Source organism: Babylonia areolata, chromosome 16, assembly GCF_041734735.1.
Source record: "Babylonia areolata isolate BAREFJ2019XMU chromosome 16, ASM4173473v1, whole genome shotgun sequence".
In the NCBI taxonomy this organism is placed as follows: Eukaryota; Metazoa; Mollusca; class Gastropoda; order Neogastropoda; family Buccinidae; genus Babylonia; species Babylonia areolata.
This window is the reverse complement of record NC_134891.1, coordinates 25,344,489-25,357,437: the sequence shown is the minus strand read 5'-3', so window position 1 is coordinate 25,357,437 and position 12,949 is coordinate 25,344,489. Positions and strand designations below refer to the sequence as shown.

General features: G+C 44.3%; 1 protein-coding gene across 1 annotated transcript in view; it reads right to left on the bottom strand.

The window, feature by feature from the left end:
• LOC143291252 (zygotic DNA replication licensing factor mcm3-like) overlaps positions 1-12,949 on the bottom strand; it is a 35,633-nt gene that overhangs the window by 1,589 nt on the left and 21,095 nt on the right. The window contains exons 15-21 of the mRNA XM_076601061.1: positions 12,252-12,336; positions 10,329-10,458; positions 9,546-9,699; positions 8,696-8,836; positions 7,139-7,248; positions 5,183-5,277; positions 2,951-3,059 (exon numbers count right to left, since the gene is read on the bottom strand). Coding sequence (XP_076457176.1) covers positions 2,951-3,059; positions 5,183-5,277; positions 7,139-7,248; positions 8,696-8,836; positions 9,546-9,699; positions 10,329-10,458; positions 12,252-12,336 — 824 coding nt within the window. The remainder of the gene's footprint in view (positions 1-2,950; positions 3,060-5,182; positions 5,278-7,138; positions 7,249-8,695; positions 8,837-9,545; positions 9,700-10,328; positions 10,459-12,251; positions 12,337-12,949) is intronic.

Here is a 12,949-nt window from a genome sequence, read left to right as displayed (position 1 = left end):
TGGCGTTTGACTATTATACAGCACACAGCATATGGTGTTTGACTATTATATAGCGCACAGCCAATAGTGTTTGACTATTATACTGCACACAGCACATGGTGTTCACCTATCACAGAGCATGGAACACAGTTTACCAATAACACAAAGCATGGTGTTAACCAATAACACACATGGTATCGTACAGCACACGGTGTTTACCAATAACGCAGCACATGGAGTTAACCAATAACACACATGGTATTACACAGCACACGGTGTTAAGGTGGACCACTGCGTCATTTTTAGCTAATTTTTGTTTCTCAGGAACTACTAAAGATATCTGCATGAAATTTGGTACACATACTCAGGATGTTAATATAGACATCTGTGCTAAGTTTGAAGATTATAAGTCAAACAGATATGAAGATATGATAATTTTATCATAAAAATACACACGGTTATTTGGCCCATTTGCAGCACTGAACACATGCATTACATAATGATTCTCATCATTTCCACAGTTTGTTTTGACATCATTTAGTGCAATGATCACAAAAGCAGATGCCCATTGTCCACAAGCATTGTTCTCTGTCTTGTCAAAAACGCATAAAATTATGCATTCACGTTTGTATGCTTTAGTCACTTGCTATGAAAAAAACTACTAAAGGTAGAGAGTTCTAACTATGTTCATTGCACTCAGCACACATTTTTACATCAGTGTGCCTAATTTTATGATAATATTTTCACTGTATCAATTGTTACACGTGGGCCACTGACGCACCTGCAGCAGAAATTCAACTTTTGAGAAAAACGCCTTCAAAGATTGTGTTGAGAACTCACAAACTGCAACCCATAGTTACACACTAAAAAAATAATACACAGGAAAATAGCACTTGGCCAATATCACTAAGTGGTGAGAGAGAGTTTTTTACAGTTACTTGATTGTTCAAAATGCTCCTGGGGCGTATACTTCTCCCTCATCTGCCCGTCGATGTTCACGTTCCTGACGTCTCACAGTTTCAATTTTTTTCCTCTTTTGTTTTGCTGCATCATCTGATGGCTGACCTAGACCCATCTCTGCATAGGCTTCCCGCACATGGTGAGCTGCATCCTGCAGGTGTGTGCTGGCTGCTCTGCTTGCACCCTCACTATATTTTTTTTGGTAGTGAAGCCATGTTTTTTGGTGCATGGGTCATGGCATATTCACCATACCAAAAAAACGGCATAGCTGGGTGTAGCCAATCCCAGTTGCAGAAGCAGCAGCAACAAGGTGACGGTTGATGTCAAAACCTGTGAAGACAGTCCCCGTCTTCAGCGATGTCATGGTCTGTGTCCCTGGAATCACAGCGGCCACAGGAAACACACCTCACCTCCAGACTGCATGCTGACCCCATCCTCTTTGTCTCATCTTCAAATACAGAGACCTGAAAAAAAAATCAAATGTGTGAGAATTGAAGGTACAAGAGAAAGAATGAGAGAGAGAGAGAAAGAGAGAGAATAAAGAGACTCAGACTGACAGTTTTTTTTACACACACACACATACACACACACTGACAGTATGTCAGACTCAGTAAAAATCCACAGAAATATTACTTGGAAAAGTATTTCAATACTTGAGAAAAATAAAAACTGCCTCTGAAAACAAAAATCAAAGAACTTGAAAAAAAAAATGAAAAAAAAGAAAAGAAGTAAATCAATGGGCTCACAAAAAAAGAAGAAGAAAGGTATTCAGATGGCTTTTTTTTCTTTCTTTTTTTTTTTTTTTGCTATGAAACAAAACAAAAACTCATGAAATAAAATAGAATACTATATTATATTTATTAAATATTATATATCTGTAGACTATTATATTATTTTCCACAAACCTTTGATATGCATTTTCCACAATGAACTGACGACACCAAGCAGTCCAATGTTGACACATCAACGATGATGTTCTGTGAGGACTGTGGCTGTCCCGAGCGAAGTTGTACTTCGGGAACTGATGCACTTTTTTTTGACGGTGGTTCTTCGACTGAACTGGAGTCACTGTCACCCGTACACACATGTTTTCTGGTGAAAACGTCCAATTTTCTCTTCGAACTGAGAAGCGGCGTGCTTTCACTGACGCCGGTCGATGTCGAAGGCACTGCTAAGTCGGTTGCTGTTTCGGCAGACTTTTTTTCAGCTTGTGTTGTAATCTTTCGCTTTCTCTTCTTTTTGCCGAATGCAGAGACAGTCCTAAACTTCTTTCCAGCGTGTCTTGGCACTGTCCGTGACTTTTAGTAAAAAATTTCGATCAAAATCTTAGGCAACTGGTGTGTCGATTGAAACCGTGATGAAAACAGACGCCATCTTGGAAAAAGTCACATGACCGATTGGGCCAATGGGCTATTTTTTTACTCCGACAAACCAATCAGAAACCTCGACTCAGCCACAACCCCTAAAAAATGCCTCTCGGGTTCCTTCGGATTTGCTCTTCGTGTGTTTCCGTGAGTGGAATTTTCCACAGGAAATTGCAATGAGAAGACAGACCGGTGAATGACCTTCACACTGATACCAAACAAGATGGGGTTTCCAAACCAGATCGCGAGCACCAGGCTGTCCAAATCGATGCAAACTTCGAGTTTTTTGTCACATTCGCTCAAACTTCACACACACCCAGGTCAGAAAATGATTTTATTTGCAATGAAATCGGTCAAATTGAGCAAAATGGTTGACAGAAATGCAAAGAAGAGACATTGTTTGACCAAATACAAGTATAATCCCAAAACACGTTTTTTAATGATTTTTGGTGAAAAACCTATGCCGTGGTCCACCTTAACCACTAACACAGCACAGAGCGCATGGTGTTTACTGTCAGTCCACACACTACAATGACACACCACTGAAACAAATCAACCTCAGTCCACACACAACAGCAACAAAGCCTGAACTGTCATGTTATCAGCTCAGAGACGGGAAGGGGGAGGGGCACAGCACTGTCACTCACCTGTCAGCACTGATGTCCGATGAGGAAGTGGGCGGGGCTGGGGTGCCTGGAGCGGACGACCCATCGGATGCTCTGCGTTTCTTTCGGCTCTCCTCCAGTGGCTCTGGCTCTGCGTCACACAACGCCACCCCATCAGGACAACATGACACACTGCATATACGTCACCGTGACAACACACCACAGACATGTTACCATGGCAACATGCACCGTTTTACACACCACATACACATCGTCATGACAACATGCACCGTTTTACACGCTGCACGCACCTTATCTTGACAACATGCACCGTCTTACACTCTACATATACATTGTTGTGACAACATGCACTGTTTTACACACTACATACACACTGTCGTAACAACATGCACTGTTCAAAAGACAACATGCACGTTACCATGGCAACGCACACTGTTTCACACATCACAATGTTACCATGGCAACACGCATTTTCACACACCACATGCACTTTGTCGTGACAATATGCACTGTTTAACAGACTACATTCACACTACCATGACAACCCACACTACATACATGCTGTCATGATGGGATGGTTTTTTGTTGTTTTTTTTAAAACATATTTACCATGACCCACTAGTGCAGACTCCGGCAGGGGTCTGACATTCCTGTCCTATACAAACTACTACCCGCCTATGCGGAGAAAACGAAAGTAACTACGGCTGATAACCTCCCGGAAGTAGGTTACCTCCCCTCTGTATCCCTGACTAGCTTCCTCTTTTTCCGGCAGCCATCTTGACTCCTGATCCTGTGCTCTTCATATGGTTACGTTTTTTCTTATTTTCTGACTGTCTATTGATTCTTTGACACTCATGCTTTGTGTCTGACGAGAATTTCTAACAGGTCACAAACTTAGCTCGTTTGGGCATACGATCTAAAATCTCTCAACAAAAAGTGCAAACATTCATTTAAAACACTAAACAGAAAAACTTGCATGCACACCCCTCTACAGGTAGCCAACCATACACTCAAGCACTAATTCATGTTCACACACACACACACAAACCCTAACAGATTATACTAACATAATCCTCACAGACTATACAAGCTGATCATACATATCACATCAGAATACCTACATAACGCAATACATTACAATACCACAGTACCAACAAATACCCAGATGCACTTGGTGGCAAAAATCAAATTATGATGCTTAGAACCTCGCTGACCACTATGGCCATCTCAAGGCTATCGCCATGTTAATACCTACTACAAGGGTTAAACACAACAACAACAACAAAGTCACCGATTTAAGCTTTCCACTCAAGGTTTAAAAAACCTTCCATAGTTTAAAACCTTCAAATCTGATAAAAAATGTTCACTTCTTTCAAGAAGTCCATCAGCGTCCACGGAGGGACATCACGAAACAAAGTCTTCAGAGAAACCGCCATGTAATGTCTAACGTCACGCAGATCCCAACAGTCAAGGAGCACATTTTTCACGGTGAGAGGTTCATCGCAGGAAATATATCAAGGGGCCTCTTCCCCCTTCAGTAAGTAAGAATGAAAAAAAGTGTGCCCCGCACGCAGTCTGCCCAGCACAGACTCCTCCTTTCTGTTCTTCACCCCTGATGGGAGGGTCTCTTTTAGGTCTGGACGGATTTCGAACAGCTTGTTGTCCGTCCGGGTGTTCCACTCCTCTTGCCAAAGATCCTTACCGCAAGTGTTCATTCACCTTCTGCTTCATATCTGTGTATGGTATGAAGGATCTAGACTTGGTGGCACAGGCTGTAACCTATCAAAGTGACAAGATGTCTGTAACCATGAATACGACCTCACATGATCATCGGCAGTGTGCTGCAGAGGACTGGCTAGTGCTGAAGTCAGAAACAGCTGCTGAATAAAATCCACATTCTATATTCCAGCATGCAACTACTGCAATACTGTCCATACACTTCGAATCTCTGGCACTGGATAGCACGCTGTCAAGATTTATAGGAAATTTTCTATCTAAAATTATGTTTAAATAACATACTTATCATGACCCAACTAGTGCAGACTCCGGCAGGGGTCTGACATTCCTGTCCTGTGCAAACTACTATCCGCCTATGCGGAGAAACGAAACTACGGCCGATAACCTCCCGGAAGTAGGTAACCTCCCCTGTGTCCCACTGGCTAGCACCCTCTTTTGACGGCAATATCAGGTTTTTGCACACACCACAGTGAAAACAACATCAGACCTATGAAGAAAAAAACAAACACCACCCACCATCCTCTCCTTCCGTTTCAGACTTGGAGAAGTCGTAGGGGTCGTAACCCTCGTCGCCATCCGTTCTCTGAGGTCTCCTCCTCCTCTCCTTCCTCCTGAAAGAACAGATCAAATCAAATCAAACCATGCTGCACACAGCCTGACTGACCACAAAGGAGCCATATCAGGACTCAATACCTGTCCATTATTAAATTCAGTCAGCCACACTTACATCACTGAAGGTCACAAAGGTGCAAGGGCACAGCTACAGCTGCGAGAGTGGGCCTTCTAAGTGTGCACCGATTCAATTCCCTTGTCTGGACAGGTGATTTTTAACTAAGCTTTTAACTCAGTACTACCAGTTTGCTCCTCTGACTTCCTCACAGACGACCCATATTTGCATGGGAAAGAAAGAAAAAATCGCAAAAAAACAACAAATGTCAGAATTTATGAACTGAAAACTTCAAAACTGGTCAGTAAGATGACAAGTTAGTTGGGGACACAATATAAAATTCCCCCCTTTCTTATGCTATCATACAGTAAGCGATGAAAGTATCCATATTTTTTGTTTGCAATTTGCACACACTGACGAATTGTTAACAAATCCAGGGAAGCACAAAGAGATTGAAACAGATCAAATTCAGAATGGTTAACAGCCACCATAGGCTATGAAACAAAACCTTTTTTTTCTTCAACAATACAAAAATAGAATAACTGTGTGAAAATAACAAATCAGTTATATGACGTAGTATGTCAAAGTTAGTAAAAATCACTATTTGTCAAAAATTTTTTAATTATTTTTTATTTTATTTTATTTATTTATTTATTATTATTTTTTTTTTTACAAAATATATCAACTAATTCTTGTTGTATTGGGTCTCTTTCTAACTGCTCTTTCAGAAAATGTGTGCTGTCAGTACTACTTCTATAATGGGATTTTGGCTGCTGGTACCAATTACATACTGTGACGACAGTACTCATCGCAACAATGATACTGTGGTGACAACACTCACTGTGACACAGCCATGGCAACACTGAGTCACTCACTGCTATGACGACACTGACAGCAATCACTGTGACACTACTGTGACAACACTGAGCGACTCACTGCCATGACAACACTGTGACAGCAGTCACTGTGACACTACTGTGACAGCACTCAATGACACTGTGACAGCACTCACTGTGACACTACTGCGACAGCACTCACTGTGACACTACTGTGACAGCACTCAATGACACTGTGACAGCACTCACTGTGACACTACTGTGACAGCACTCAATGACACTGTGACAGCACTCACTGTGACACTACTGTGACAGCACTCAATGACAATGTGACAGCACTCACTGTGACATTGCTGTGACAACACTGAGCGACTCACTGCCATGACGACACTCACTGTGACAACACTGAGCGACTCACTGCCATGACGACACTCACTGTGACATGGCCTAGTGACACTTTGGAGTGATGGCCTAGAGGTAACGCGTCCGCCTGGGAAGCGAGAGAATCTGAGCGCCCTGGTTCAAATCATGGTTCAGCCGCCAATATTTTCTCCCCCTCCACTACACCCTGAGCGGTGGTCTGGATGCTAGTCATTCGGATGAGACGATAAACCGAGGTCCTGTGTACAGCATGCACTTAGCGCACATAAAAGAACCCACGGCAACAAAAAGGGTTATTCCTGGCAAAATTCTGTAGAAAAATCCACTTCGATAGGAAAAACAAATAAAACTGCGTGCAGGAAAAAATTTAAAAAAAAAGAAAAAAAAAAGGTGGCGCTGTAGCGTAGCAACGCACTCTCCCTGGGGAGAGCAGCCCAAATTTCACACAGAGAAATCCACTGTGATAAAAAGAAATACAAATACAAATATAAATACACTGAGCAACTTGCTGCTGCGACACTGACAGCACTCACTGTGACATCGCTGCGACAACACTCAGCAACTCACTGCCATGACGACGACACTCACTGTCTCTTTTTGGGCGGTGGGGCCTCCCCCTCGCTCTCTCTCTCCTCCTGACTGTCTCCCTCCTCCTCACTGTCCTCCCCCCTCTTCCGCCGCCTCTCCTTCATCAGCACCTGCACACCCACCATCACACACATGCAGCAAGGGCCACACACCTTTTATCAGCACCTGCACACCCACCATCACACTCATGCAGCAAGGGCCACACACCTTAGTCAGCACCTGTACACCCACCATCACACACATGCAGCAAGGGCCACACACCTTTGTCAGCACCTGCACACCCACCATCACACACATGCAGCAAGGGCCACACACCTTTGTCAGCACCTGCACACCCACCATCACACTCATGCAGCAAGGGCCACACACCTTTGTCAGCACCTGCACACCCACCATCACACTCATGCAGCAAGGGCCACACACCTTTGTCAGCACCTGCACACCCACCATCACACACATGCAGCAAGGGCCACACACCTTTGTCAGCACCTGCACACCCACCATCACACTCATGCAGCAAGGGCCACACACCTTTGTCAGCACCTGCACACCCACCATCACACACATGCAGCAAAAGCATCTCTGTGCATTGGCCACACACCACCTTTAGTCAGCACCTGCAAACCACCAGGGCCACACACAACAACTCAAAACACCCTCCCATCACACCGTCTCCCAAGACCCCCGGCTCTTTCAGGAAGGAACAAACCACATATCAACGAATCCAACATCCACACCCCCCTCCCAACACATCAAATCACACGCATGCAGTTTAACACTCACACTGCCGTCACATTCTATGCTGACACAGGTCCAGAAAAATGGAAAATTCAGACTGATCATGTAAGATCAGTCATACTATCATAGGTAACCGCCGGGGGTTAATCAATGTCACTGTTAGGAAAAATCATATGACCCAAATGACACCCACAAGACACCCCATTCACTAAGTTCTGAAGTAGGTGAAATGGACCAGAAACACACTGACCTTTTAGAAGTAGGCAAACTGGACCAGAAATACACTGAATGTACTGAAGTAGGCAAACTGGACCAGAAATACACAGTGTACAGAAGTAGGCAAACTTGACCAGAAATACACTGATCGTACTGAAGTAGGCAAACTTGACCAGAATTACACTGAATGTACTGAAGTAGGCAAACTGGATCAGGAATACACTGAACATACTTAAGTAGGCAAACTGGATCAGAAATACACTGAACGTACTGAAGTAGGCAAACTGGATCAGGAATACATACTGAAGTAGGCAAACTGGATCAGAAATACACTGAATGTACTGAAGTAGGCAAACTGGATCAGAAAAACACAAAGTACTGAAGTAGGCAAACTGGATCAGGAATACACTGAATGTACTGAAGTAGGCAAACTGGATCAGAAATACACTGAACATACTGAAGTAGGCAAACTGGATCAGGAATACACTGAACATACTGAAGTAGGCAAACTGGATCAGAAATACACTAACGTACTGAAGTAGGCAAACTGGATCAGAAATACACTAAATGGACCAAGTAGGCAAACTGGATCACCACACTGACCTTTTTGAAGTAGGCAAACTGGACCAGCTCCACAGCGCACTCAGCGTCCTCGCGATCCACAGACTTTGAGAGTCGACACTTGGCGTGAGCCGTGGCCAAACGGATCATTGTCTCCAGACATCGTGCCGTCACTGGCTGGGTCTGTCACACAGACACACCACTTACGTTGTGAACACAACACATTATCTGTCACACACACACACACCACTCATGTTGTGACCACAACACTGTGTCACACAGACACACCACTTTCATTATCTGTCACACAGACACACCACTCATGTTGTGAACACAACACTGTCTCTGTCACACACACACACCACTCATGTTGTGAACACAACACTGTATCTGTCACACAGACACACCACTCATGTTGTGACCACAACACTGTGTCACACACACACACCACTCATGTTGTGACCACAACACTGTCACACACACACACACACACCACTCATGTTGTGAACACAACACTGTCTCACACACACACACACCACTCATGTTGTGAACACAACACATTATCTGTCACACACACCACTCATGTTGTGAAAACAACACTGTCTCTGTCAAACGCGCCAACTCTGCGGTCATCCTGGTTTGTAACCACACCAATAAATTTTATAACTCTACTAGAAACCATAAAACAAAAAGACAAACCAAAAAAAAGAAGGTTTTTATGTAATATTTAAGTTTCCAGATGGGTCGACCTGCTGCCTGCTTAACTAAAGCGCATGTCTCAATACCAAAATCAAATAAATAAAGGAAAAAATATAATACTGCATCCCATTAAATGCATTAAAAAAGACAATAGGAAAAAAAAAGGTTGAACACCTCAACCCCCCTGTCTCACCCTGGCCAAATTGTCTTGGTTCAGGGAGTCCTGACTGCGCAGTTTGGCGTACTCCTCGGCAATCAGCTCTGAGGCCGGCCGGGTCAAGGTCGGTGAGATGTTCTTGGCCACATGGATGTACTTCCTCATGAACTGCATGCTGACGATGCGGTCACTGCAAAGGGACATCACACACTTGGCATGAACACGATGCGGTCACTGCAAAGGGACATCACACACTTGGCATGAACACGATGCGGTCACTGCAAAGGGACATCACACACTTGGCATGAACACGATGCGGTCACTGCAAAGGGACATCACACACTTATCATGAACACGATGCGGTCACTTCCCTCACCAACACACCACTTCCCCACACCAACACACCACTTCCCCCACACCACACCACGTCCCCACACCAACAACACACCACGTCCCCACACCAACAACACACCACGTCCCCACACCAACAACACACCACTTCCCCCACACCAACAACACACCACGTCCCCACACCAACACACCACTCCCCCACACCAACACACCACTTCCCCACACCATCAACACACCACGTCCCCACACCAACAACACACCACGTCCCCACACCAACGCACCACTTCCCCACACCATCAACACACCACTTCCCCACACCAACAACACACCACTTCCCCACACCAACACCATCACACCACTTCCCCACACCAACACACACCCACACCATCACACCACTTCCCCACACCAACACACACCCACACCATCACACCACTCCCCCACAACCTCAGCACAGGGTCAGTCGCTGACCTTTTTTTCCGCGAGGCGCCGTGCAGCATGTGGTCGTACTTCTCGTAGATGGGGGTCTCCGTCTGTTCTCTCTCCTCCGTGTCTGGGTCCTGTGTGGCCAGGACACTGCTGTTGCTGCCCATCGCCAGCACTGCAACACGCCCACACCACGCCCATGTCCTCACACTGTCAGCGTTTAGTGTATGTACCGTTAAGTTCGGTCTATTGAGCGCACTGGTATATAAACCGCATCCACTAAATTTTGGGAAAAATTGAACTTTATACATACACATGGCTTATAAGCCGCACTTATTTCTGGTACCGGAACACATGCCGATACTACAGAAAAGCTGTCAATACTGTAGGTTATGAAATAAACACAAGTGGGAGCAACACAAAGAAAGCAAGCGAAAGTACTACTAGTGCCACAAAAAATAATAAACACAACGAAAATAAGATCCATAATTTAGGGATAGTCACATTTATTCCACGTCATCCTGCTCACTGAATCCACTGAAATGTTGACTGGACAGGGTTCCCAGGTGGTGGGCATGAAGCCAAAAAAGGACCTTTAAAGGACTTTATAAGGACCTCAAATCAGTTTAAAAGGACCTTTGCCGACATGACTTTACAGTACACCCCAATCTATTTGACATGCAGAACAGCAGACACTTACCTCTCATAAACGGAAGAACAGCTAATCCCATTTGACTGTTGTATTTAGTCTTTGCAATTCACGTCACTGTAGGCTAGGCCTAAGCAAAGCAGCAGCAGCAGGCGTGACTCACAGCCACTGTACCACGCTTCGCGTCTGCCACCGAGCAGAAAGCGCACTACTGTTAGGGCCTAGGCCTATAGGCTGTATCCTCCTACAGTAAGTACTGAGTTTCAGACGATCGCGTCGGCATCTTTCAACGCGCTTTGCAACTTACGGTTTTGGTGTCGAAAGTGTTTCAGTTTCGTTCTCAAGTCTCTTTCTCTTCATAAAACAGGACTTAACAGTACCTTTCAAAAATTAAAAGGACCTCCTGATGAGTTAAAAGGACCAACTTGCTGAATCAAAGCACTTAAAAGGCCTTTTGACCAAAATCCAATTCCTAAGGACTTAAAAGGACTTGAAAGGACCCTACGAACCTTGCTGGAGTAAAAAGCCGTGGCTTTTAAACCGAACTTTACTGTAGTACTGTCATGTGTGTACACTGATATACATACATGTTCATTTTTTTTTTAAGTGATCACATGAGCACTTAATATATGTAGTGTTGTGTGTGTACATCGATATACATACATGTTCATTTTTTTTTTTTTTTTAGTGATCACATCATGCGCACTTATTATATGTAGAGTTGTTGTGGTGTATATTGATACACACACATGTGCAAGTATGTTATTATGCACAACTGTATTGTTTCATGTGAAGCGGTGACAGCGCATTACACAGGGAGTTTGCACCATACAGGTCGGAAAACTCTCAAGACGTGATATTCTTTCTTTTTCGTCTTTGTTCTTGAAATTTTCTGAACATCCCTGGCACCAGCTGAAAGAACAAGCAGTGCATCCTTTCCATTTCGAAAGTGTCAGGGTCGCATGTTAACTCTTTCCATACGAACGGCGAAAGTGACGACGTTAACAGCGTTTCACCCCAATTACCATCATCAAAATATTGCAAGCGGAAGGCTCTTATATTGAAGAGGTGAATGTTGACAAAGAATACCACAATTCTGACGACGGAAGCTAAAGGTTGGGTCATTCAGACACCCACTGGACATCCGAGGGGTCTGTGTAGAGGAGAAGAGAGGACTGGCCGTACTGAGTTAAAATGGTCAAACACGTAAAAGCCCAATTATGAAAAAAAGTGAAAGTGAGAATCATAGCCCAATAAGGGGAAAGAAAAAAAGACTAAAAAAAAAAAAAAAAAAAAAAAAAAAAAAAAAGGACACCCACCATCACCGTCCTGCTCCCCAGCGGCACGGTAACGATGCATCCTCAGTACGTGGTCTGAGATCCTCCGGTCCTGGTCTGGGTCCATCTGTAACACATCATGGAGTGGAGTGATGGCTTAGAGATAATGCGTCCGCCTAGGAAGCGAGAGAATCTGAGCGCGCTGGTTCGAATCATGGCTCAGCCGCCGATATTTTCTCCCCCTCCACTGGACCTTGAGTGGTGGTCTGGACGCTAGTCATTCGGATGAGACAATAAACCGAGGTCCTGTGTGCAGCATGCAGTTAGAGCACGTAAAAGAACCCATGGCAACAAAAGGGTTGTTCCTGGCAAAATTCTGTAGAAAAATCTACGTCAATAGGAAAAACAAATAAAACTGCACGCAGGGAAAAAAAAAGAAAAAAGGGTGGCGCTGTACTATAGCGACGCGCTCTCCCTGGGGAGAGCAGCTCGAATTTCACGCAGAGAAATCTGTTGTGATAAAAAGAAATATGAAATACAAAAAAAATACAAATCATCACACCTACACTGCAGGGGTGGATGTGTGCTTGCAGCGCTCATTTAAGCAACAGGAGTTTGAAACCAAAATGGGCAAAGTAATTGCTTGTAGCTGTTAACAGTGTGTGATTGGCTCAAGCAGTGTGGACCTGTTGGATGTTTTTTTACTGTGTTGCCGCGAAATTTGGCCTAACAAACTGACA